The following is a 26,510-nucleotide window of genomic DNA, read 5'->3' as shown; positions in this document are numbered from 1 at the left end:
ATGGGACATGTGGAAGCAAGGCCTTGAAGTATCTGCTTAAGCAGATGAGAGCAAGTCAAGATCTGGGCAGGTATTTGGTCATTAGTAACAGGAATGTGGCTATATGCAGTTTGGCCCTTTGTCACTTATATTAGACGACTATGTGGAAAAGAGGAGGCACTTCCTCATCAGCACATCCTGGGAGCATCACATCACTCCTGCTGTGGCTCCTTCAGCCTATGTGCTGACTGCTTAGTATCCTCTTTCTTTCTGCACAGAGCAATTTCAGCATTGCCATTCTGAACGTGGGAGCCCCAGCAGCAGGCATGAATGGAGCGGTCCGGTCAGCTGTGCGTGTTGGGATTTGTCAAGGTCACAAAATGTATGTGGTGAATGATGGCTTTGAAGGCTTGAGCAAGGGACAGGTAAGTCTGTCTTGGAAGAAAGGAGTAAGTCCTGCTTCCTTCTGGAGCACCAGTCACAACCTTGTTTCTTTGGAACTAGAACAGGACAAGCTACATCCATTGGGGACTCTGTGTATTTGTTCATAAGGCAAACAGGCACAGCACAGAAAGACTTTGAAATTCCTGCTTAGAAAAAGAAGACTAAGAGTTGGCACTAATAGGTTATCAGGCCAAAAAATACAGTTGTGATTTTCCCTCACAAAATGACATTGTTTCTTGTCATTGTTTTTGTCAGGGTTGACAGAACGTTTAGACTGATTGGGAATGATTAGTCCAAATCACAAAGGACATAATTACATTTTTTCCCTTTGTAGATTCGAGAGGTGGGCTGGCATGATGTTGCAGGCTGGCTGGGCCGTGGTGGGTCTATGCTGGGAACCAAGCGGTAAGTGCCATGCTAGACCAGATTGTTGCTCCATTGGCGGGGAGCAACAAAGAGGGATCACACAGGATTAAGCTGATGCTTTCTTTAAAACTGTGAAATGAGTGAATCACCAAGTGAATCACCTGCCTTGACACTTTACAGGGTATTCTGACTCTTTCCTGACCTTTCTTAAAAAAGATTAAGGAAGGAAATTCAACAACTTATGTGTTGCTGCTTATTTTATTGTTTGAACTGTTCTTAAAGTTGAGGGATTTTGGTGAGCACTTATCTTGTATCTGTCTGCCTATTGTGGTGGAAATTATGCAGTTTTGTTTCCTGTTATGTTTTTTTTCAGCTACTTTCTATGGGCTTTAGCTTATTAGCTCACCAGACTTGGCTTGTCTAGAATTTAGTGCATGTTCTTTACTGTGTTAATCCTTTTCTTAGAATGATGAACTCCATTTCAGGATTGCTTGCTTTTCATGCACTTTTCGCCTTTACAACCTAATATCAGTTTTATCCTGTTTTATAAAACTGGACTTCAAATAATCAAGCCCCTATCTTTATTTTTTTAGCTGTTGGAAATGGAAAAATGATCCCAGTGCATGCCAAGAATGATTTGGACTGTCTGTGCACTGCTGTGTTATCTTTACAGAATCCTTCATTATTGTTAGTTCATGGCCCTAGAATTCTTCCCCCCTCCCCTTCTCACAGAAAGCTTTAGCTGATTTGGCAGTGCACAACAGACTACTACAATGGGATTTGTCTATACCAAACCCCACCTTTTCATTGGCCTGCTCTGAGGAAATCTCAACCTCCTGTGCTACATGCCCCTTCTTTTTCATTGCCTATCTTCTCAGAACAAGCTATAACTGTCAATGTGGCCATCCCGCTTGTGGAATGCCAGGAATGCCAAGGTGTACGTGCTGCCAAATCTTGGTCTTACATGAAAGAGTGTGTTCATCTCAAACTCATGGGCATTGCTGGCATCAAACACACCATCTTCAGAAGAGGAACTAAGTTTGACTGATAGTTGGATGCAAAAGCCAGCTTAGAAGATGTTGGCTGGGACTCTTTCATCAGTGAAAAATGTCTGTAGAATTCAGTCCTCTCTGGGGTGTGTGTAGCAGGAAGCGTTGTTCTCTTGTAGTCCTCAGTTTCAGCTGTGCAGTGGTCACTATCTTACCATATCATCTGACCATGTTGTTGTTTTATTCCATTGTGGCATATATATCACTGAGTCAGTCACAGATTGCAAGTGCATGGCAGAAATCCTGGGATGGGTGTGCATGTTATGTCTTTTCCCTTTCCTGTTCAAACTTCACTTGCTTCACTTGTATAATATAACAAACAACATTCGTCAGGAAGAATGGTAGGAGTTGTCTGGAAAGTGCAGACCTGCAGTAGCTACCCAGTAACTTCTCTGAACTTCAGATAATGTCCTCTCATGCAGGCAGTTTGCTTAGCTCTGGACTGTTGACAGGAATGGTCATAACTTTTTGTGAGGTAGCTAGCTAGATAAGTTCCTCTTGCATTGTGCACCTGTTTATCTGAACACCTATCTTCTATATAAGACAGGGCCTTCCAAACCCTGACCCAGGAGCCAGATCCAAGGTTTGGAGTAACCCTTCCGCCCCATGACCAACACTTACCATTCCACAAGGTCACCACAAGACTGAGATCAGGGGATAGAGATGCTCTGGGCAGTTGCATCTGCCCGAACATCTTGTTGTGCAGCCTACTGGGATGCTGGGCAGCAGATGCGACTGCCCAGAGTGTCCTAGTCTCCCCATATCAGTAGAAGTCATACAGTGACCTGGCAGATCAGTAAACTCCGGTCTGAACAGGGACTGCTTTTTTGTAACACAGCAGTTGCAAGTTTGGCGACTGATGATCTAAGACAGCCATTTTTAACCACTGTGCTGTGGCACACTGGTGTGACACGAGTGGTCCACAAGTGTGCCACAGGAATTTGGGGAAGGTCATTTATTAGTAGGGCCAATGGGAAATGTGAGCCCCCCATTGGCAACTTGATATGCTTTGTCAATTGTCAAAAACCTAATGGTGTGCTTTGACAATTTTAGTGCCTTGTCAATGTGCTGTGAGATGAAAAAGGTTGAAAATCACTGATCTAAGACATGGAGACAATGTGAACTGTACTGTTCAGTAGTTAACTTGGCTGAAGTGGGTGCATGGGTTTATTAAACACACTTACTTTGTTGAACTTAGAGCCTTTCATTCTTCAGGAAGCAATACAAAGAGCATATTGTGTCTAAGTGGCTGGCATTGGCCCTTGCGCTTATGTGAAAGTCTGTTCCCTTGGCAAGGTACATGCTTTGTCAAAGGCTGGCCATTGGTGCATCCTGTCTTTGCTTCATACTGTTGTCTGGAAAGCACTAATAGATCCAGGGAAGCAAATTAATTTGGACAATTTCAGATCTCTCTTTGCTTGCTTTGTGGCACTCAGTGTTTTTTCCCTTCATTGTGCTCAGGCAATTATACTGAATAGCAAGTTCCATAAAACAAGGGTGTGATTCAATTCCCTTTCTCCTCTTCCCATCTAAGGCTTCACTATGACATGCTGAAATCAGCATCATTGTAGAAAGAATGCATGGCCAGCCAGAGAGTTCATTTGGTGGATTGGTTGTCTTCACCATTTTGTTTTAGCAAGAACAATAGCTCTTAGCCAGCCAACCTCTGGGATTGGCATGTACCAGTCCATTGGGCACTCCAGCAGTGTAGGATGTGGGTGTCTAGATGGTCATAAAACATCCATTTGGATGGAATAATGACATCATAGAATGTAGGTCTCTTAAAATTGAACTCAAGGGTGCTTGTATGTGTTCTATCATGGCTCCCTCCAGGCAAATCTGACTGTGGTCAAGTTCCATGCACCTTGGCTTGACTAGAAAGGAGTAATGGAGAAAAGGTGACATCTGAGTAAATGAAGTAAGGGTCTGTGAGATAGATGTATTAGAAATTTTATTTTGCTGGAATAAAGTTTGCCTGGAATTATTTGCTTATACCTTTTGCTAAGAATGCACACCTGGCCTCTGCCCAAGTCATTTTGAAAGCCTGCTTGTTCATCACCTCCCTGTTATCACTTGAACTTGGAGCTTTGCCCCAGTTCTCTGGAACACTGCACACTACCGCATAGCTTTTGGGGGATATTCTACATAACTGGGAAAGAGACTTTTGAGGATGAACCCTCTCTGTCTGGCTTTGTCATGACGATAGCAGGGTCTACCATTTTAGCGCTAGGCAAAGAGCCAGATCTGTGGAAAGGAAAGAAGTGCTTGCACAGGGAGCTCTCCCCCCAGTCACCACAAATCGTATGAATGGTTGATGCAGGCATCATGATATAACATTTCTAACAACCTTTGTTCTTGTTTGCCAGAACTCTCCCAAAGACCTGCATGGAAAAAATTGCTGAACAAGTCCGGAACTTTAACATCCAGGCACTGCTGGTCATTGGAGGATTTGAGGTGTGGAGAAACTTTTTGGGTCTTTCCAAGATTGAATGAGAAATATCTCTCTCCCTGTTCCAAAAAGGCTAGGCCAGACATGTTTGTAGAGATGTTAGTTCTTCAGTGTGCTGAAAAAGTACAAGACATGGGGCACAATCCTAACTTAACTTTAGGCTGCCACAAGTCCCCTGTGCCAGTCTAGGAATGTTGTGAATGTGTTGTAAAGTACATTTGCAATTACTCATGAGCTGGGTAGGCTGACACGAGGATGCGCACCGGCCTCCTGGTGCTGGATCCCAACAGGGCAGGGGTAAGTTTGCACCGTCTGAGGGTGGCCAGCACAGGGGGTTGGAGAGGGTGGTGGGAGGCTGGGATCATTTAGGAGTGGAGGAAGGTGGACCAGTGGGCAGACCAGGAGGGGGGTGGGACTGGCCTGCATTATTTAGGCTGTATCCTAATATGGATGGATCCTAATGGATGTATCCCCATCATGGATGTCAGCCCAGCATTACACCAGGCTGCTCAGATCTGCACCAGGGATTTCCTTTGGGCAGATCCAATTGGCCCAAGGGGTGGCTGCCACTCTACACAGGGTGAGGGGAAATAAATCCCCTTACTCCAAGTTGGCAGCAGCTACGTCCTACCCTGTGCTGGATATGGTGTAAGTCAGTTGGCCTGCCTGTTCCAGCGCAGGATAGGATTAGGCTGCCGACACACTGTGATGAGAAAATTCTTACATATAGTCCCTGTGGCTCCTCTCTTCTGATATCCGTAGAAATCTGGGTCTGTTTTTGAACAGTGCCTTTTACTGTTGACAGCTGCAATGCTGACTATTTGATGAACTTGCACTCTGAGTGACCATGTACCAAGTAACCGTCAATAGGAAAAGGTTTTGGAAACTGTCCACCAAACCTTCAAAACACTTGAATTTATTAAAGGCAGGCGTATCCTGCTCAACTAAAGGTGAACTAAAATTCTTAAGATGCTGAAAGATGCCAGTCTCCCCTTTTTTCTGTATTTCCTCCAACCCAATGCTTGGGCTCAACTGTGTGGCATTTGTTTCTGACTCTCTTGTCTTTTGCAGGCATATGAAGGAGTTCTACAGTTGGTGGAAGCACGTGGGCAGCATGAAGAGCTTTGCATCATCATGTGTGTGATACCAGCTACCATCAGTAACAATGTTCCTGGCACTGACTTCAGCCTGGGGTCGGATACAGCTGTCAATGCTGCCATGGAGGTGAAATATCTAGCAGCTAAAAAACTGAGGGAATATGAACCTTTGGGGCGAGGAATTAATAAAGTTTTCCCATCAATGTATTTCTCTTGTATGTGCCACAGAGCTGTGACCGCATCAAACAGTCTGCTTCCGGCACTAAGCGACGCGTGTTCATTGTGGAGACTATGGGGGGTTACTGCGGCTACCTGTCTACAGTGACTGGCATTGCAGTGGGAGCTGATGCTGCCTATGTCTATGAAGAACCTTTCACCATTCACGACTTAAAGGTGAGCTGCTGGTGAATCTCTGCATGTATGTGGTATGCTCACTGTTGTGTTCACTGCTTCCATACAGTGAAATGGCAAAAAAAGGTTCTCTGCATCAGTTGATCATGTAACAGGTAGGATGCAGTCTGGTAATGGGTGCGGAGGGAAGGAAGGTCCATGGAGAAGAGAACATATCTTGCTGAGGATGTGTCACTTATCAATAGAATCTTACTGTAAACAGTGATGTAGTTATAAGGTTTGAAGTGCAAGAGCTCATTGTGACAGTGTACCTCACTAAGGGCCCGATCCTATTCAATTTTTCAGCACTGATGCAGTCACAATGCAGCCCCTAGGCAAGGGAACAAACATTCCCTTACCTTGGGGAGGCCTCCATAGCTGTCCTCCCACCGCAGGATGCAGTGTGCGCCTCATTGGCATGGTTGCATCAGTGCTGGAAAGTATTAGGATTTGGCTCTAATACTATACAGGTATGCACCACTAGTGGGGGTCCATTCTGCAAACTCCATCATTAGGTGCATCAGTTATTGCCCAGACAACCACTAATGGCTGCCAGGTCATATTCAAAAACAAAACCTCTATGAACAATTCATTGGAAGACAGACTGTGTTTCCCCACATGTCCCCCTACACAGGAAGACACTGCAATCCAAATGCCAACAAAGCAATTGAAAACACTGCAGATGAAATGTCTCCCCCACCCACCAAAAAAAGTAATTTTAAAATGATTAGAATTTCTATAGTTGAAGCATGCAGTGCACCTAATATGCCAATAGCTGCTATGGGGTGAAACAAAATTGTTCTTATGACTTGGTATGCCCCACAGGTCTAGAAAATGACCATGGACATGAACAAGTTAGTGCATGGTAGCAAGTTCTCTCAGAATAACTGTTCCATCTCTGACCTTTTCAGTCTTTGAACTGAATGAACTGTATGGGCCCTGGGTTACTGGATTTAAAGGACACTACATTTAAATGAATTTACTTAGGAGTTTGTATAACTGATGTTCATATAATTGTGTTGAGGACTGAGTTGTAGCTGCCAGATTCTGAAAACAAGGGTTTTGAACAACCACCTGGATTCGTTGAGTTGCTAAATTTCTCTGCTTCCCTCTTGCTAAGTTCTTGTCTGTGAATCTTAATGGCTTTGGATTCTCAGATGCGAGCAAAGTACGTGTATCCTTATCTAATTCATTCTCTATGTAACTCAGAAGTGTTTCTCTTTCCTTTTGTCTGCAGAGCTCAGCTTTCTTGTTGCTCAGTAAGAGTTGGTCCAATAAACTGTACTGCTCTTTGTATCTTTCCAGGCAAATGTTGAGCATTTGACTGACAAAATGAAAACGGACATTCAGAGAGGCCTAGTATTACGGTGAGTTGTGGGAAAGGGCTCTGCAATGTCCGTGCCACAATTGCTGTGAAGAAAAGAAGTGTAACTTGAGGTTGTAAAAAACTGAGCTTCTGAGTGCACTGTTTTAAATGAAGTGTGCTTGCCCTATGGGAGCAGAAGTTTTGGAAGGTTGAGATGTCTCTAACAACTGATAAGAGCAAAAAGAGATCTTGGGCTCATTCTAAAAAAATGGGTTAATTGGAAAAACATTCCAGTCAACATGGAGCAAACCTTGCATTCAGCAGAGTTAGGCAGGCCTGTATGCTGTGCAAAACCTATGGGAAGTCATGAGCTGATAGTGCAGGATGCCATCACCTGTTGGGTCACAGGGTTGGCACTGCTGTGTGTAACACTGCTGACCCAATTCCTGGAGTGTTGCCAAGACTTACATCTCTATAGTGTGACTGAATAGTGACTCAGCACAAATGGAGGTGTTGAAGCCTAGAAGCCTCTGAAACGCTGAAAAGAGGTGGATGGTTTAAAAATCGTGATGTGTCTGGGTTTGGCAGAATGCCAGTCAGCAACCAGAAAATTTTTCCATGCTGTCTTTTGTGCAACTGATGTATTCATCCTTGCTTAGCATCTCCAAGTGCATTCTTTCCTGTGCTTCTCCTCAGCAATGAAAAGTGCCATGAGCACTATACCACTGAGTTCCTCTACAACTTATACTCCTCAGAGGGTAAAGGGATATTCGATTGCAGGATCAATGTCCTAGGCCACCTCCAACAGGTAAGTGGGACTGGATGGTATGTTGCCAAGAGGCAGTGTTGACACTTTGAGGGGGCACAGAGAACTTGACCAGTAGTTAATAATGATCTCACCCATCCATGTGATCAACAGATACGGTTTACCCATTTGACTCTTCCTTCAGTTTCCTTTCTCTAATTTTAGGGAGGTGCTCCAACCCCTTTTGACCGTAACTATGGTACCAAGCTGGGAGTGAAAGCTGTGTTGTGGATGTCAGATAAACTGAAGGAAGCTTACCGCAAGGGTATGTTGGGAGTATCCTTTTTGACATTGAAAATGTGTGCTGCAAAATTCTATAGTGGGAAAAATACTTAGAATTTCAGTACAATGGGCTAAAGTTCTTGTATACTAAGCTAAAATTCCTGCACAACAGTTAGTTTTACCATTACAGAACCATCCACAGTTGATAGTCAGCTCTGAGGAAGTTTAATAAGGTAGTTGCTAGCAGAGGAAGGGCCACTGCGCATTGCCTGAGCTGTTGCCACTCTGTTAAGAGACAGGTACCTTGAGGCTGCTCTGCCTCTAAGCTTTCCTACTGCCGTGATGGACAGGCCTTTCCACTTTCTCTCCTAGTTAAGGAGGAGCAGCACAGCTAGGTCTTGACTTGCAGCAGAAACCATTGAAATTGTTGGTGTAGCTGTTGTGCAGCATCCAGACAGGATTGTGATGCCCTTGTTATAGATTTCTTATATACAGATGTGCCCCATATGCATGGGAGTTCTGTTCTGGAACTCCCCTGGTTCAGTAGAACTGCGGATATGGGCAAACGCCTCCCCCCACTCTCTGGAGCTGAGGGTTCAGAGGATCCTGAGCCCAACAGTGAAAAAACCTTCACTTTCAGTTTCTCTGCGAAACTGGAAGTGATGTTTTTAATGCCTCATAAGGCATTGGGAGGCTCAGAAAGTCCCAGAACGCTTCCCCAGGTCTCCCAATGCCTTTTGAGGTATTAAAAACCTCACTTCCAGTTTCGCAGAGAAACTGAAAGTGAAAGTTTTTTCACTGACGGGCTCATTTTGAGCTGAGGACAGATGACTGTGCCCTCTACTGGGCTCAGAGGACCTTCCAGAGGTGAGGAGAATGGAGCTCCCCTCACTTCTGGAGGGGGCATGTGTGGGGGGTGGGAACCTGGACCTGATCTGTGGATATGGGATCTGCAGATATGGGGGCCCCCTGTATTGTGTTGGTAGTTGGTGCTGCTGTATACATCTTCCATTCCCTCTTGCAATAACAAACATGCCCCCTTTCAGATTCCACCACCATCCCACGTAATATTAGGATACCCTCTTGCCTTTTTGGCTAAGGAAAGTGTTGTTTCAAAGCCATAACAGTCCCCTTATAGAACACCTTGCAAAAGAGGGGTATTGATATTTACCCTCTAAATGGACAAAAAGAGTCATTCCTGCCCAACGTTGTATATAAGCAACAGGGACCAAATGTGTACACCTGTGGGCCAGGCAAAAATGTGTTAATTATACTCATCAGAATCTATCCAGGAAGCCCTTACTATTTGAAGCATCTTGCTGTACTCAGAAGAATTTCCCTCATCTAAGAATTGAGTCTCTTTGCTGTGCTAGGTCTGTGAAGCCACTGAGAGCAATACTTCTATGGGCTACTTATGAGGCTGGTGCTTCAGTATTTGCCCTTATTGGATGAGAAGAACATGCAGCTATTGTACTTTAGTACTGCTAACTACTGTGGTTATAGAAGCTGGAGATTTCCAGAGTCACCACATCCAGGCAACATAATGTCATACTGCACCGTTTGTTGGATATAGAAACTGCCTACATTTAATGCAAGTAGAGGCTCTTTTGTTTCCACAGGCCGAGTATTTGCCAATTCTGCAGATTCTGCTTGTGTGATAGGTCTGAGGAGGAAGACTGTGTCCTTTAGCCCTGTGACTGAACTCAAGAAAGTCACTGACTTTGAGTAAGTAGCACTCCTTCCACTCTCCAAGCCATGGAATGCGTGAGATGGGCAACAGAGAGGTGACATTCTGCCAAAGAATAAGACAGACCTTGTGGAACAAACAAGTGGGTAGATGGGCACTGGGATGTTGTCAGGGTTCTTCAGATACAAGTCTATTTTGTGTTTCTTTTCTGGGGGGAAGAGGAAGGGCAACATCCAAATATGGGGGGGGGATTTTGGAGGGACAATTCCAAGCACACTACCTATTCTGCTATCTATCAGGGTAGCCTCTCTTTCTGTACAGCATTGTGGAGCTTTTCATCTCTCTTCAGTTGCAGTTCTATACATGACCTGGAAGTAAGTTCTATTAACCTCAGTGGGGCTTACTTCTGAGTAGACATGCATAGGATTCTGTGTTGGAAACTTTCTTATGGCTTACCACATTAAGTCTAAGGATGACCTCAGTGGACTTGTTACCTGATCCACTTCAATCTTTTTCCTCATGAACACTTTAGTTCCTAAAAAGAGACTTGCTAGATTTCATGCCTGCTTGGAAGTTTTGCATCATGACTCCATGGTGGCGGGGGGAATACTTTGCACATCTCCAGAGTTGCTCTATTTCATCACTTATTTTAGGGCTGATCTCTAACACTGCTCTTTTACCCCCCCATTGCAGGCACAGGCTACCCAAGGAGCAATGGTGGCTGAATCTGCGGCTTATGCTGAAGATGCTTGCCCATTACCAGATCAGTCTGACTGAATACGTGTCTGGGAAGATGGAGCATGTAACTCGGCGCACACTCAGCATTGAGAAGGGATTCTAACAAGAATGTTCCTTTCTCTGCTCCCCCTCCCCCTGTAGTTCCCTATTTCCCTGGTCTTCTCATGCCTTTTGAGTGCAGTGCTGGTGCTGCTATGAGCCTGCAGGAGTATGGCTGGGGGCAACTTGGCTGATTTGTTGAAAAAATCACTCCATGTCCCAGGGAGGAGCTCGCACTCCTCCTGGAGCAGGACGGAGTCTCTCTGTGGCTTTCTTTAAGGCTTACTTCCCACCCCTAACATCAGAGGGTAAATGCAGGGATGATAGGAGAGTACACTGCTCCTTATTGAGCATGGTCCATTTCTAGTTCACATGCTGCTGTTTGTTCCTACACTGTTTAAGGATTTGTGCACGAGTTGTCATCTGAACAGTGAGACAACTTTAGAGTTCCTCTTTCTCTCTACCCTGGTGCCACGGAGAATGCCGGATGCCAGAAAGGGCTCTCCTTTACTTGGAAGGCACAGATAGTGTGGGGTTCTCCAAAAGTTTCCTCAGTGTAGGTAGTGTTGTAAAACAATGGATGAATCTAATCAATGCCCAAGAATTTGTTGCTGTAATTTAGATAACTTGGAAAAAAAATCATGTCAAGCAAAAATAGTGCTCTGTAAAGTAACAGCAAACAGCGAGAGAATTGCTCTTCTCCCTCACTGGGGCTACAAGTGCCAACCAGGAGAAGTCTGCATGTCTGAAGGTTGGGTTGAGAATGCCAGTGTGTCATGGCTTTGCATGGAGAACCTTCTCCATGCCATCTGGCTGGTGTGCCTAACTCATTGTCCCATGCAAGAGCTGTGATGGTGGCCCCAGCTCTTGTGTCTGTGCTCTCCCTGCTGCATTTCTGTGAACTCAGTGTCTCGTATTGTCTGTTTGTCCATGGCACAGCTTGTGTCCAATAGATTTAAAAATACAATCACTGCACAAATGTGTTTTTTGAACTTTATTGAATTCTTGCCCCTGACCTGGGACCAGCTTTAGATTTCATAGCACAGGATTGGCTAATGGGAAAGATTCTGATATGTGCTAAAAGCTGTGTGGATTGAGTTCTTCATAGATGGAGATCTAGTTGGAATCCTGTGATGTTAAAGGACAAAGTGGGATCACTTGTAGTGATGGGCTTCTGTTTCAGTAAAAAGCTGCATCATGGTTAGGATCCTGTGGAAAGGGACAGGCCTCAGGAGTCCAGTTCTGTGCTAGGTCCACAGTGGAACAATAAATTTAATACAAGGACACTACCTTTTACAAGCCTAGCTAATCCCTATAAATGTACCAGAATTCAGCCTAAATGTTGACCATCATCCTTCAAGTGGGAATAGGCTTATTCCTGAGCCTTCAACTCCTGTTTCTAAAGCCTAATTTTTTTTGCAGAAAACACCAAAGGCAGATCCCCATAGATTTTGTTCTCAGAGCCAGGGTCGGAGTACAGACGATACAAGATAATGGCTTTGCGTGGAGCTAGCTGGCAACATGAAACACCCACTTCAGGTGTTTGTACCGCCTTCACATACTGTAGTCTATTCTATTAACAGTTGGTAAAATATTTAATTTCCATCTGATCACAATACCAATTCAGTGTAGCTTAAGCCACTGGTCTTCATCTTGCCAGAACCCACCTCCACCCCACAACACGGGACTCACTTTCAGGAGTCTAGTGCCAAGGAAAATGGGCTAGTGAGTGGCCATAGTTCCTTCCATTTTCCCCATCCAGTAGCATAAATCAATATGTACCATTATGGCATTCTGCTCCTTCCTAGAGAGCAGAGGCAAATGTTAGAGGCTAGAGTTCTAACTGAAGTCTAGCCTCTAGAGCAGGGGTGCCCAAACCCCAGCCCTGGGGCCACTTGTGGCCCTTGAGGACTCCCAATGCGGCCCCCAGGGAGCCCCGAGACTCCAATGAGCCTCTGGCCCTCCAGAGACTTGCTGGAGCCCACAGTGGCTTGACACAACTACTTTCATGTGAGGGCGACTGTTTGACCTCTCACATGAGCTGTGGAATGAGGGCTCCCTCCGCTGCTTGCTGTTTCACGTCTGTGATGCAGTAACAGCAGCAAAGGAAAGGCCAGCCTTGCTTTTTGCAAGGCCTTTTATAGACCTTGAGCTATTGCAAGACCTTCATTCATATAAGTTCATCTTTAATATATTCATTTATGTAAACTTATGTAAATTTATTCAAATTTTAAATGTAAATTAATTCTTTCCCCCCCCCCCCCGGCCCCTGACTCAGTGTCTGAGAGATGATGTGGCCCTCCTGCCAAAAACTTTGGGCACCCCTGCTCTAGAGGCTAGAGTTACAGGAGTTGACCATAATTTTATGCTTGTTAGACTGAATAGAGATCCTTTATGAACTGGAGTTCCACGTTCTATTAAATGAAACCACACACAGGGGGATCGCTGGTAGGGGGCTTAAAACCCCATCAGAGGCTCAAAATTTTCTACTTTGGATAGGTTTGACTGAGAGAGAAAGAATTTAGTCCTTAAAAAACCAGAATCAGTAAACTGGCATGTTTCTCCTCCACCCAGTTTTTTTTTCTAGAACAGTATCTTCCTACTTGACCACCAGGGACACATTTTAAGGCTTGGGCCTTGTTTTGTTAAAACCTTTTATATGCTGCGCTCTATGTCCTGCAGTTAAGACTATCAACCAACTCTATCAAGCAAGGCTCCCCACCTTGCTTATGAACACTTATCTTTGCAACCTTTTATGCATCTCCTACATCAAGAGTGGCCTGAGCAATTCCTGGTTAATATGACTGCTTTGAACTTTGTACATTTTCAATATCATCTCACAAAAGGAAACCATGTTTTAAGTCAGGTCCTTTAAAACTAGACACACAGGAATGTTACTTTAATAGTACTGGATACTTTGCACTGACATGCAATCCATGAGTTTGGAGAAGCATAGGGAGCTCTAGCATTTTGCATTGCTTGCTTCATACAGAGATAATCTTCTGGTTTTAATACAGCATTTGGGATGCCTCAGTATGTTGGATTATAGAGAACAGAAATGGGGTGTAGGGAATCTAAACCTACTAGAAGCACTCTATTCACTGAAGAATTAAGCCTTTCAGTTAATATTGGTAGGAAAACATATCTCCACTCCAGAAGAGTAAACCCTTTGTAGGTGAATGATTAAGAGATGGCAAATGGGAGGAGTGAAGAAAAAAGCATACTACCAGTCATTTTTCATAATCCTTTAGAGCAGTGGCCCCTAAACCATGAGCCGTGGCTCTTCCAGGAGCTGTGGAAACCAGCCAAGGGAACCACCAAATCTTTGTGAAAAACTCAGTGCCCTATACAATGTATAGGATGTAGCCCTAATGAGGAGCCACAGCCAATGGCCCAGTAGATCAAGGGAACCACCCATCAGAAAGGTTTTAGAATGACTGCTTTAGAGGCTTTTAACATCATTTGTTTTTGAAGTACTGAGGTTGCTTCCACACAAAGGGACCCTGGTCAATGGAAGCTCAAAAAGAATGTGATTCACTAGCACTAATACTTTAAAGAAAGTGACCCCCCCCCACCACCAAAAATATCCCTATTAATCACCCTTACAAAGGTAGATTTGGATGAAGAAATCTTGGGTCCAACCATTAAGATACATTTTAAAGCCCCACAAAATTCCATGCTGTGAAAGCACAGAATTTAGTTGTTAGAAAACAGTTAACAGCCACAAACCTTCCCATCAGAGGTGAGAAAATGTTATATAATTCAGAGGCAACCCAGCCCTATACCAGATACCAGCTTGCTGAACACACAAGAAGGCCAGCATTTTATTGAATAGATGGTTGGTTGGCAGTCTCGAAAGACTATGGTATAAGCCTACAGCACCCGGTATTCCCATGTGGTCTCCCATCCAAGTACTAACCAGGCCTGACCCTGCTTAGCTTCTTCTTGCTCAGAATCTTAAATACTACGTTTCTGTACCACACAACTCACTTCTCCCATATCACGTAACCATGAATTTTAGGTTACTATGCACATTATGACAAGAAGCAAAAGGGGAGAAAAAAATACAAACTTCTAAGGCTGCAGGAGGGAGAGAGAATTCTTTATCAAGTAAAAAACCAAACAAGTCCAAAATTATCTGAATGCAGATTACATTCCTACTCTCTGGTCCAAAGCACTATGGAGCAGAGAAGGAAAAGTGAGGTGGGGGGGGGGGGAACGGAACTAAGTCACTAAATTCAAAAATCCAATGATTTTTTCCAGTCTTGTGTTTTTGTAATCTTCTGGCTTTATGGCCAAGGTTATTGTCTAAAGCTTCTCACTATAAGAGGATAGAGGAATCAAGTTTACCCTCATTCCAGTGTTACAATGCACAGGAAGGGCACCATGCTATTGGTTTCCTATGGCCCAGGCGTAATCTGACAGAACTATGGCTTGAGATGTAAGTATGACTCCTTAGCCGGAGGCACTAGCAGGAGGCAGGGCCGTGCCCCTTTCTTCCTTTTCTGAGGGAGAACTACTCACTGTAGTTCTCTGCATGCTTATTTGCCCTCTGTTGTGGACTTTGCGGAAATGCTAGGTGGCAAATGCACAAGTGCAGGCACATGCGTTGCAGTTACATATGAGCTTTCATCACAGAACAGGGCTGAAATGCAGTGAAGACATGTACCCTCTTCCTGTGCTCAGTACACAGCAGTGTGGGGAAGGTGCACAGTCAGGGCTGGTGATGCAAGTTTGATTCAAGTTCCACTTAGCCACAGAATAACGAACTCCAGCCAGCTATCGATCCTCACGTAGTTCCTTCTTCTGCAAGGCTTGGAGTTTGTTCCCAACTGTTTGATGGACAATTTCTAGCCCCTCTGAATCCAGCTCTTTCAAGAGTAGCAGGATGGCATTGAGGATGTTGTTCTGTAAAGCCAGGACACACAAATATCAGAACTGACCAGGGAATACATGTATTCATGAATCTTAATCCTGTAATGCTACTTGACTACATATTGGCCTCCTAAGGTTTCTTTCTTCAACACTTCCACATTCCAGCACTCTGCTCCACTACTAACCCATGAATTTCAAGTCTACCAATAGCCATGGTAGACCAGAACTTAACTCAGATAGTGTGCCACTGATTACTAATGACTGGGGATAAACAAGAAGGAATCATTATCTCCATCATGTCTAACTTTTGAGTTTCAGAGGAAAATCTGCCAGATAGCTGGATTAAACAGACCTTTGATCCAAAAAAAACAATTTTTCAGTTCTTAAGATCTTCATTCCTGGCAGCAGTTAACCTTTGTATTCCCCAGGACTGGCAAAATCAAAGCTATAGGTGTTAACAGTTTTGATCTCTTCAGATCCCTCAGTTTCTTGTCCAAGAGGTGTCTACTCTTTGCACAAAATGGCAGCAAAATGGCAGATGCGCTTCAATGTCAGTAAGTGTAAAGTCATGCACATTGGGGCAAAAAATCAAAACTTTAGATATAGGCTGATGGGTTCTGAGCTGTCTGTGACAGATCAGGAGAGAGATCTTGGGGTGGTGGTGGACAGGTCGATGAAAGTGTCGACCCAATGTGTGGCGGCAGTGAAGAAGGCCAATTCTATGCTTGGGATCATTAGGAAGGGTATTGAGAACAAAACGGCTAATATTATAATGCCATTGTACAAATCGATGGTAAGGCCACACCTGGAGTATTGTGTCCAGTTCTGGTCGCCGCATCTCAAAAAAGACATAGTGGAAATGGAAAAGGTGCAAAAGAGAGCGACTAAGATGATTTCGGGGCTGCAGCACCTTCCTTATGAGGAAAGGCTACGGCGTTTGGGCCTCTTCAGCCTAGAAAAGAGACGCCTGAGGGGGGACATGATTGAGTCATACAAAATTATGCAGGGGATGGACAGAGTGGATAGGGAGATGCTCTTTACACTCTCACATAACACCAGAAACGGGACATCCACTAAAATTGAGTGTTGGGCGGGTTAGGACAGACAAAAGAAAATATTTCTTTACTCAGCGTGTGGTTGGTCTGTGGAACTCCTTGCCACAGGATGTGGTGCTGGCGTCTAGCCTAGACGCCCTTAAAAGGGGATTGGACAAGTTTCTGGAGAAAAAAATCCATTATGGGGTACAAGCCATGATGTGTATGCGCAACCTCCTGATTTTAGAAATGGGTTATGTCAGAATGCCAGATGCAAGGGAGGGCACCAGGATGAGGTCTCTTGTTATCTGGTGTGCTCCCTGGGGCATTTGGTGGGCCGCTGCGAGATACAGGAAGCTGGACTAGATGGGCCTATGGCCTGATCCAGTGGGGCTGTTCTTATGTTCTTATGCACCAAGTATTTCGTTCAAATATTTCCCTTATCATTCTATCCTGACATCCTTACCTGTTTTCCAAAGAGAGGTAACAGCAGACTGAATCATTTATGTTCCTATAACAATGCCTATCATTTATGTTCCACGAAGATTACCTTAATGTTTGTGTACCTATCTTTAAAGCATAGATGACATTTTCAGTCCTAAAGTTAAGCATTAGAACAACATAATATAGTCTCAGATACTCAGGATTAGTAAATCAGAATAATAAAGACAGCTGATTTTCTAGCTCACCATTATACCCTGTAAATGATGAGGCACCAACATGTCACAGCAAACAGGACCATGATAATTTTGGTACGTACAAAGTGAATGGTTTGAAATAATATTTTTTTAATTGCCAGATAGCACCATAAGATCAGGCATCTCTGGTCTGGGACACAAGCAATGTAATCCTAAATTTGTGAATTCAGTTTGATTTCCTTCTGAATACAACCAGATTCCCTCCCTAGCAAGCATGCTCAGGACTGCAGCCCTCATTTATATCTACTTACAGCAAAATAAATTCTGGACAAGGGAGATTAATGTATCGGTCTTTGCATCCCTTTCCGTTACATTATACTGTACACCTGATCTGCCCTGTTACTTTCCCTCCCACATCGTAGGGCAGATCAGCTGTACAATGACAGAAGAAGAAAACCAAGCTTGCCAGCAGCTCCTTCCTCTTAGATGCTCTGCCAGTGGAACACCCGATGGCTCCTGCCTACCCTAATGCACAGGGACAGTAAGCGCTTCATGATTCTTCAGCTTTCCCTTCCGGTAGAAACAGTTTCTGGAGAGATGATTCAGCATTCCAGATAAGCATTCCAGATAATGATCAGCATTCCAGATAAGCAGAACTGAGCTTTTGGTTATTTATTGCTGAGCACTATCCCCAGCACAACATCCAAAAATACACACTGAATTACTGGGGTGTGAGGGCAGAGGGAAAGGTGTTCACACTCACCCGGTTCTTTCGGTTCCCATCCATCTCCCTGGGTGAGAAGGAGGAAAACTTATCTCTTGGAACAGGCTTCATACCAAGCTGTTCACGGATTTTACTAGGCAGGAAAAACAACAACAAATGGACAACTAAGCAAAACAGTCTTCTGTGAACAATGAGCATGCATACACCCCAACCCAACTTTGCTTAAATTGGGAACCTAACTGCTATTGCTGAATCACATCACAAGTGTATTTCAACATATTCGAGTTGTTGAGATCCTTCATAATCAACTGCTATGTGGATTTACCCTAGGAGAACTTGGACCACTATATTGTGCCAGATTTTCAGTATGAAGACCAGCACAGAAATTCCAGAAACTAGCAAGGGAGCTCTCCTCACTTGGTCTCCTCCAAGCTGAAGTTCATGAGTTCATTTTCATTCTCCATTGTGCCCTCCATCACACTGGACTCAGTTGTGGAGTTTTGACAGCAGTTCTTCACATCTGGTTTGGCTGGAGGTGCCATTATCTCCTCTCCTTCCAGTAGCGCATGGGACAGTTCTTCCTCTGTCACCACTATAAATATTAAGAAAAAGAGACTGTTGTTCACCTAAGTCCACAGCAGGATTGACCAAGCAACAGCAGCATTTGCCTCGCTCAAATAGTGCCCCTGGAAGAAAGCCAATAACTCCATCAAGACCAAAATTCACCTCTTCCAAACACTGATCCTCCTATATGGATCAGAAATATGGACTCTGTTCAAATCATACATGAACAAGTTCAAGGTCTTGCAATGTTTGAGACAGATCCTGGATGTCTCTCTTCATGATTGCCATTGTAACGAAACAATTTGGATACAGTGCAATCAGCAACCATCAGTCGAAAAACAAATAAAAAACACACACTGCAATGGTTTGGCCACCTCTGCAGAATGAACACCAGTCAGCTGCCACAAAAACTCCTCTGGCCTGAATGACCTCCTGACAGACAGACAAAGGCCTTTATTGGCATACATAACAAACACAAACACAACAAAGAGAACAACAGTAGTGAATACAAGCCTATGATATAATAATACATAATTGAATAAGTCAAGTATATTTGTCCCATATAAAACATAGTCACCTAATATATAAAATATACTGGATAGCCTCTCTTGGGTCTACTTGCTACCATCAGCTGCAGATAGACTGCCACCCTCTCGGTGATAGGACTGAACACATCATTCAGCTGTTATGGCTTATCACCGCCATCATGAATTTTGAAACCTTTTCCAATTCTGAGGGTAAGGAATCATTTAATAATAATTTACCTTAAATTTAATAAATTTAAATTTATTAATTTAATAACTTAATTAACCCTCTTACTGGACAGTTCAATGGGCAGCACCAAAGAAAACATGGATCAAACACACTGATGAAGACCCAAGGAACCAGCAATTGACCATTGACAAGGCTAGAAACATCGCCAACAATCGCAGAATGGAAACGTATCACAAATGACACAAAGATCCCAGTAGCACCTACAGCAATGTATTGGTTGAGAGGGCAACCTGCTCCCCAAGCACCAGCTTAAGGAATAAAGAACAAAAAGAAAACACTCTAGGGTGATATTAAGCTTCCCCAGATGTTCACAAGCCTAACATAGCTATTACAACCATACAGGGATCACGTAGAGTCATTCTGCAAAGTAAAACCATTGGTGTGCAGTGGCTTCCTTACTAAGAGTTATTTTCTCCACATGCCCATCTCGGCTCAAATCTCATCAAACAGCAACAGCCACCAAATGATGCAATTCAGAGCAACCTCCATGTGGTGGCTATAGCACATGCAGGATAAAGGTCTAGTTGCCAGTGAAGTGGAAAACCTGTGTCTGAGGTGTTATCACTTTGGATTGCAAGAGAAACAGGATTCACATGATTAAATGCTCCTTCACTGAAAAAAGTCTCTCTACAGAAAAATAGATGTGAAAAAGAACTGTTGTTTAGCTTTCTCACCAACATCTAGCTTCCTATGAATAAGGTTTTTTTTTATATGTTGGAGGAATACTCAATCAGGTAAGCTCTCATCTCCAGTCTGAAAGACCACTCTCCAAGGCAAGTGTTTACCACCTCATCGAGAACTAGGCCAAAGACAAAATAAGAACACAGCATGTTGGTAACAGATGTTGTCCTTACATCAGGGATGGGCAAACCATAGAAACAAAAGGAATGAACAGGCCTTAATGGAGCAGCCATTCACCCCAAACACTGGCCCCAGCACAATGTAACCTGTGTTATGCTACTTTCATTCCAAACCTATTCCTCCATAACACACTAAACCCCTTTCACATTCCAGATCCTTTGCAAAGGACCTTGCTGGAAAGGCACCAGTCTGTTCTGCATAAACGCAACCAAGGTACAACCAGTATCATGAAATCAGAGAGCAGTTAAAGTCCCTCAATATGATAATATTCTGTGAGGCAGCTTTTAACAGCTGGCTGAAATCCAGAAGTTGAATCATAAGTTATGGAGCTGATCCAATCCAAGGCCTGATGTACAAATGCAACAGAATGAGATGGTAGAATGAACTCTACAGTTCACACTGCAATGGAGGGGGGGCATTTTTGAAAGGTCTGGTGTAATAACTCTCCTCAAGCAGAAAACTACAACTGTAAGGCATAGGCTGGGCTAGAACCTTTCTCCCTGGTACACTAGTTCTTCATCTACAGGGAGTTCTTCCACAAGGGAGAGCATCACCCACAGGGAGTTTTTCCACAAAGGAGGGCATTAACAAAATGGGATCCTCACCTGCAATTTGAAATGGAATAACATGCAAACTACGTCCAAGGAGGAGTTCAGTCGGAACAGAGAACCTCACACAGACAAAGCAATTTACTCCAATACGCACTCTGATTATCAAGCTTCTGGAGATTGGGAAGATTACGCAGCACTGTCATTCGATAGCGATGAGGGTCTGAACCACAGCAGGGATTCTCAGACAGCCAGAGGATTCTTAAGCGAGGCAGTTTTTTCAGATGGAAGAGCTCATGGAGACTTGCGATACTGTTCTTTCTTAAGTACAGCTCAGTTAAGTTCTGGCACTGGTTCATTGGCTCCAGGTCTGAAATGTTGTTCACGCTGTCACAGAAAATAAGTGAATGTTGGCAATCAGAGACAAATGTGTGTTACCATCTACATTAGACCTGTGCAACATAAGGCCCACAAGCCAACAGTGGCCTCCTAGGAGAATTCCAGATACCCATTTGTAGCCCTTTCCCTCCTCTTTATGGGAACAGCAAAAGCCTATCCAAGGTCAAGAAGAGCACGAGTATTGGGAGAACTACATCAACACTGCACCAAGATGCTATGAACAACAGTGGCTAAAGGCAGTAGATAGTAATGCAGAACCTGATAGGCAGTGTCTTCTCTTGACTTCCAAAGGAGAATATAGGATTGCTCTTGGCTTGCTTTGTTACATTAGCGGGCTCTGACACATACCTGAAAGTGATCACCTCAATGTTGGGAAGTTCACGGCAGATAGAAATCTATACATTAAAACAAATAAGAGTCAGCAACTTTAGCAAACTTTTGCAGTCTGTCTGAAACAAAAAGAAAGGCAAACTATATGCACTAAATGATCTAGCAAGAGCGCAATCCTAGGCATGTTTACTCAGAAGCAAGTCTCATTATAGTTTATGAGGCTTATTCCCAGGTAAACATACGATTGCAGCATAAACTCGTTAGAAATGTTTAGGCCAGGGGTGCTCACACTTTTTTGGCTCAAGAGCTACTTTGAAACCCAGCAAGACCCGGAGATCTACCAGAGTTTTTGTTACAATGTTCGCGCCATCATAACATATAACATTTATGTGTACAATGTATGTTGGTGTACCTTGAGCCCCACTGAGTATAACAGGACTTACTCCTGAGTAGACATGCCTAGGATTAGGCTGTGAGGCTGCAATCCTAGCCACACTTAGCTGGGAGTAAGCCCCATTGAGTACAATGGGCCTTACTCCCGGCGTTTCCTCCCAGAGGCACCTGAAGGGGGGGGTCGGCACTCCGCGATCTACTCATTTTGCCTCTCGATCTACCGGTAGATCGCGATCCACCTATTGAGCACCCCTGGTTTAGGCCTTCATAATTGAAGCTATGCATTGTGACTGCAGATTCTTTAATGGGAAGGTGCAATTTACACATCACTCTCAAAATCAAGGAGCACACTGAATCTAAGCTGTCTGTTATCTGTGTTCCAGAGATCAGTACAGACAGTAAAGGCTGTAGGCCCATCGTAGGTCTCATGGTACAAGATGTCAATGTCTGTCACAGAATAGAGACAGTGACTCACTCCAGTATGAAAGCTATTTTTATTCCATATTACTGGCAGTTCCTGAAGGCATGAGATGATGGCAGCTGAAATTTACTCTAAGCTATTGCTGAGCCATGTTCACACCCACTATGAGTAGTAAGGCTGAAGCAGAAGACTGACTTTTGATTCCTCCCTGGAGCTGCTTTTTCATGGCTCCATCCCAGTCTGGATTTGACAGGTAGTAGCCGCGGACAGTTTGTGACCCTCCTTTCCTCTGAAGGGAAGAGACAACTACTATACAGGAAACTCCATCCATTCTACCAATAATGGAAGTCTATGCCTTTCTCCCACTCATCAAAATAGCTTTCTGTTGGATCTGGGCATCTCCTCATTATAAAAATAACCTGTGAGCTAGCTCTGAGCTTCGGAACAAATACAGAGCAGTATCTCTTTGCAGAGATACTGTGCCAATTCTTAGGAGAGGCAAGGTATGTAATAGAAAGAGATGTCACTCAAATTACTTAGTCACTTGTTTTTCACAGCAAGCATGGCATTCACTACTTCAATTTCCTGCATTTTTAGAAAGATAGGAACAGTACTTACATCAGCAAGGCGGCTACCCCTGAAAAAGAAAAACCTTATTTAATGGACTGAAACAGTGCATATAAATGAGTCAATGAAGCAGCATACATACTAATCCAAAGAATTCTAGATGACAGCAGCACAACTAAAACAGAATGAATATCTGGATTCAGAGTTGCTCTAAAAGTAATACTTTAATAAAAACCATTTTGTATCTGTCCTCTCAGCCTTCCTCCCTATAGAGCCACACATACCCCATTTAGACTATAGGATGGGCTTGTACTGGGAAGGGGCAGTATCCATGTACCCTGAATGATTAGACCTTGTAAGAAGGTAGCTCAGGGGACTAATGAGCTGGGTACTCGGAGGGAACCAAGAAGTTGCAATTAAGCAAGTGGTCATCCCCATAGCAGAACTATACAAGTATAACTAAATATGGTAAAAATCTGATATGGGACAGCAGCAGTACCCATCAGAACCAAATATGGCCTCTATACCATGATGCAAAAGACAACAGAAAACCACCACATTACAATTCTACGATCTAGGACAACTCTTGTAGGTATAAAGAAATCAATTTCTTAGAAAAGAAGTTGGGTTTAGAACACTGAATGACAAAGGGTTATAACAATGTGGAGCTCTTGCCAACAAATTGCCATGGAATATTAGAATGTTAAGACAGATGGAAAATAAAAAAAACAAAGGTATCAGCACGGTAGGATTCAGCAGAGTGGTGAGACAGTAGAGGGGATTTCTACAAAGGGCCAAGGTCTACATTACATTGAACTTAACCCAGTGGGTTGTTAGCTTCTTTTTCAAACAGCATCCTGTGAAACAGCATAGAACTGCAGTCCGGGGTGCTGGGGACTTTAGGGCTTTGTCCCTGCCACCATGCTTTTGCTTCCAATTGTGTCCCAATGATTTTAAATAGAAAATATTCCATTGACTTTCAAAGAAAGAATTTCATTGTTTCCAGATTAAAATAGTACACAGAAGGGGCTGGTGAGGGCAAAGCCTTAAGTCCCGCCCCCCCCAACACATCCCCTGGAGTTCTGCTCTATTTCATTCCCCCTAGATACCAGTTAGAAGAAATTAACAACCTGCTGTGATTAGTACTGCATATAATTTGGAGAAAGCAGAAGAAAATATCTGGCTTTTATCCTGAGAAAGAAATAGGAAAAGGGGTGGAAAGTGTAGGGTACTATAGCAACAGAGCTAACAGAGTAACAGACCAACTTTGCATGGATAAAGAGCATGAAACATAACATGGAAAAATGGAAGCTTTTGCAATGAAAAAGATAATGAGTGAAGTGAGCTGGAAAAGAAAATGAATGAAAAAATACAGGATAGGACTGGAAAGATCAGAGGATTGATGCCAAGCATAGCAATCAAGTAGAGCCTAGTCTATTTGTATAAAAGGACAAGGTGGGAATAAGGTGGTAGTACTGAGACAGATTGTATTTTTAATATTCCCCTTTTTCAGTACTCCCCACAAGTAGGAACCTAGAAAAAGGGATGAGGTAGATTAGCACCTTCTTCCTTGATGCAGGGAAGCATTCAAGCATATGAGTATTCAAAAAGACTGCATTCCCATCTGGTATGGTTCAGGCTACATACTACCAGCTCAGGATTCCATCACCAAATTCTGCACATATGTAGACCCAGCCTGTGATGGGGCTGTGATTCTTAGGCTGTGACCCAGCCTAAGAAGTAAGGCGCTAGTCCAACTGAAGAGCAAGAGCATAACTCTGATACAAAAAGCAAATTAAAAAGAAAAAGAAAGGTTGGAGACATATCCAGACTTCAAAAGGCTTGCATATATGACAGAAGAGAGTTATCAAAGAGTAATCTAGAGATGGAAACACTTGAGTGAATGAATAAAAAATGAAATAATGGAATTTATTTCCACAAACCCCAAAATAAAGATGAAGTGAGAGGGAATAATTATAGCTATTAATACTTAATAGTCACTTTTGGCCACTTTTCAGCATCACCTGAGAATGTTATGTTCTCTCACACTTTAGGCAAATTTGAACAAAAGAAACTACTCTATAGACTACTAACAACATTTGTACCATTTCTGCTAAGTGGCTGGATAATCTATTTCTGTGCTTTTAACAGCTGTGCAACTGGCAATAATTCTGTAGGTGAAGCTTTTCCCCTTACTGAATTTACTGAGAAAAATCATTAGCTAGCGATTGTTCTCAAAACAAACATGAATCTTCTGACTTAGTTATTGTGACATAAACTTTCATTAACTTGAGGCCACTTCATTAGATGTGTATGCTCATAATCTTTTATACATCTATATCTATCTATATCTATCTATAGATAATATGCATACACATATAAAACATATCAGCAATTATTTACAGCAGCAAAAAAAAAAAAAAAACAGATTGCCAAACTGGACTATTAGAGGAAAAGAACTACTATAGTAATGCAATATCTTTTATTAGGCTCAAATAAAATAATACAAATTAATGGGCAAGAATTCAAAAGCCTCAGAACTTCTTCAGGATAGATATGTAGAAGCAAAACTGGGACTAAGAGATAAAAGGTAACTCAAAGAAAAATGGGAACACCTGCCACCTGCAGTTGGTGACCAACTCAGCATCCAGGTGAGCTTAGGCAGAACTGCAGCCTCATCTGCTCTGCCAGGATGTGCACCAAGGACTAATCAGAGAAGAAATGGCAATTCCCCTTTAGAAACTACCAATGCTAGTGAGAGTTTGCAAGTGAGCACTGCACTTGTCTTGGATGCATCTGAGTGTTGAACAGAAACATTACAGGCTGAACTCCTTGTGCTTCATGGCTTTTGCCCTCATAGGTTGCAATTTTCTCTATACCTGTGTGTGCCTCCTGTGAACTGAGGATAACACTTAAAATAACACTTAAAATATCAGACTAAGGCTGCACTCCTACCCACACTTACCTAGGAGTAAACCCTATTGACTATAGTGGAGCTTACTTCCAAGCAGACATGCATAGGATTGTGCTCTCAAGTTGCAATCCTATGCACACTTTCCTGCACACACAACTTAACACAATGGGGCTTACTTCTGAGTAAACGCACCTACTTAGGATTGCATTATCAGGCTATAATCCTGTCCACCCTTTCCTGGGAGTAAGCCCAACTCAACACAAAGGGGCTTACTTCTGAGTAGACACGCCTACATAGGACTGTGCCCTCAGGCTGCAATCCTAAGCACCCTTTCCCGGGAGTAAGCCCAACTCAACACAGTGGGGTTTGCTTCCGAGTAGACATACCTAGGACTGTGCTGCAAGTGGCCTTACGAGTCACAACGCACCTGCTCTCTTCAGCAAGTGGTACGTCCATGTGCAGTAAGGACCCGGGGCAGCCTGGGGAGGGGAGGGGAGGGGAGGGTTGCGGCTGCTCCTTTGCTGCGAGGCGGCCCTGCAGCGCCCGCCAGCCTCCCTCCTTCCCGGGTCCGCCTCTTACCAGCAGTTCAGCTTGCGGACGGCGCCTAGCTCGGGGGCCTTGGCCCGGGTCAGAACGGCCTTGCGGGTGAGCTTCATGTTCCAGGACGGGGCATCCTCGGGCTTGCCGGGTCGCGTCGCCAAGGCCCGCTCGGAAGCTTCTGACGCGTCTCCAAGGGCGGGCCCCAGCGCAGGCGCCATAGCCTCCATCCCGTCAAAGCGCGGGAGGGGGCGGGGCCTCGCCGCCCAACCCTCAACGGCGCCTCGCGAGCCTGAGCCAACGAGTCTCGGGGCGGGGCTAGGAGGTCTTGGGGGTGGGGAAAGAGGCGGGGGGGCCTCT

General features: G+C 43.9%; 2 protein-coding genes across 2 annotated transcripts in view; one reads left to right on the top strand and one right to left on the bottom strand.

Annotated features, from left to right (window-relative positions):
- The window catches only part of PFKL (phosphofructokinase, liver type), a 49,055-nt gene extending 37,505 nt beyond the window's left edge, over nt 1-11,550 (top strand). The window contains exons 13-22 of the mRNA XM_066620790.1: nt 258-404; nt 758-828; nt 4,205-4,292; nt 5,359-5,511; nt 5,613-5,777; nt 7,080-7,141; nt 7,777-7,888; nt 8,051-8,150; nt 9,727-9,832; nt 10,488-11,550. Coding sequence (XP_066476887.1) covers nt 258-404; nt 758-828; nt 4,205-4,292; nt 5,359-5,511; nt 5,613-5,777; nt 7,080-7,141; nt 7,777-7,888; nt 8,051-8,150; nt 9,727-9,832; nt 10,488-10,635 — 1,152 coding nt within the window. The 3' untranslated portion in view covers nt 10,636-11,550. The remainder of the gene's footprint in view (nt 1-257; nt 405-757; nt 829-4,204; nt 4,293-5,358; nt 5,512-5,612; nt 5,778-7,079; nt 7,142-7,776; nt 7,889-8,050; nt 8,151-9,726; nt 9,833-10,487) is intronic.
- Nucleotides 11,551-26,399, bottom strand: CFAP410 (cilia and flagella associated protein 410). Its single transcript, XM_066620791.1, has 7 exons — nt 26,193-26,399; nt 22,751-22,769; nt 21,337-21,383; nt 20,747-20,976; nt 18,260-18,434; nt 17,882-17,975; nt 11,551-15,479 (listed from the first exon to the last, which is right to left on the bottom strand). Exons 1-7 carry the CDS (start codon nt 26,378-26,380, stop codon nt 15,351-15,353), a joined length of 882 nt encoding a protein of 293 aa, XP_066476888.1. The 5' UTR covers nt 26,381-26,399; the 3' UTR covers nt 11,551-15,350.
- Nucleotides 26,400-26,510: the final 111 nt, after the last annotated feature.

This window comes from Tiliqua scincoides, chromosome 3, assembly GCF_035046505.1.
Source record: "Tiliqua scincoides isolate rTilSci1 chromosome 3, rTilSci1.hap2, whole genome shotgun sequence".
NCBI classification, from domain to species: Eukaryota; Metazoa; Chordata; class Lepidosauria; order Squamata; family Scincidae; genus Tiliqua; species Tiliqua scincoides.
This window is presented reverse-complemented; position numbering and strand designations above follow the sequence as displayed.

What these genes read in the sequence shown, in the direction of transcription:
- CFAP410 (XM_066620791.1), bottom strand. Translation starts at nt 26,380, where the DNA reads ATGGAGGCTATGGCGCCTGCGCTGGGGCCCGCCCTTGGAGACGCGTCA. An exon ending in CCAGAAGCTTGATAATCAGA is followed by an intron (nt 18,435 to 20,746) that starts GTGCGTATTGGA and finishes TAATATTTATAG; the next exon opens with TGGTGACAGAGGAAGAACTG. An exon ending in TTCAGCTTGGAGGAGACCAA is followed by an intron (nt 17,976 to 18,259) that starts GTGAGGAGAGCT and finishes TTTCCTGCCTAG; the next exon opens with TAAAATCCGTGAACAGCTTG.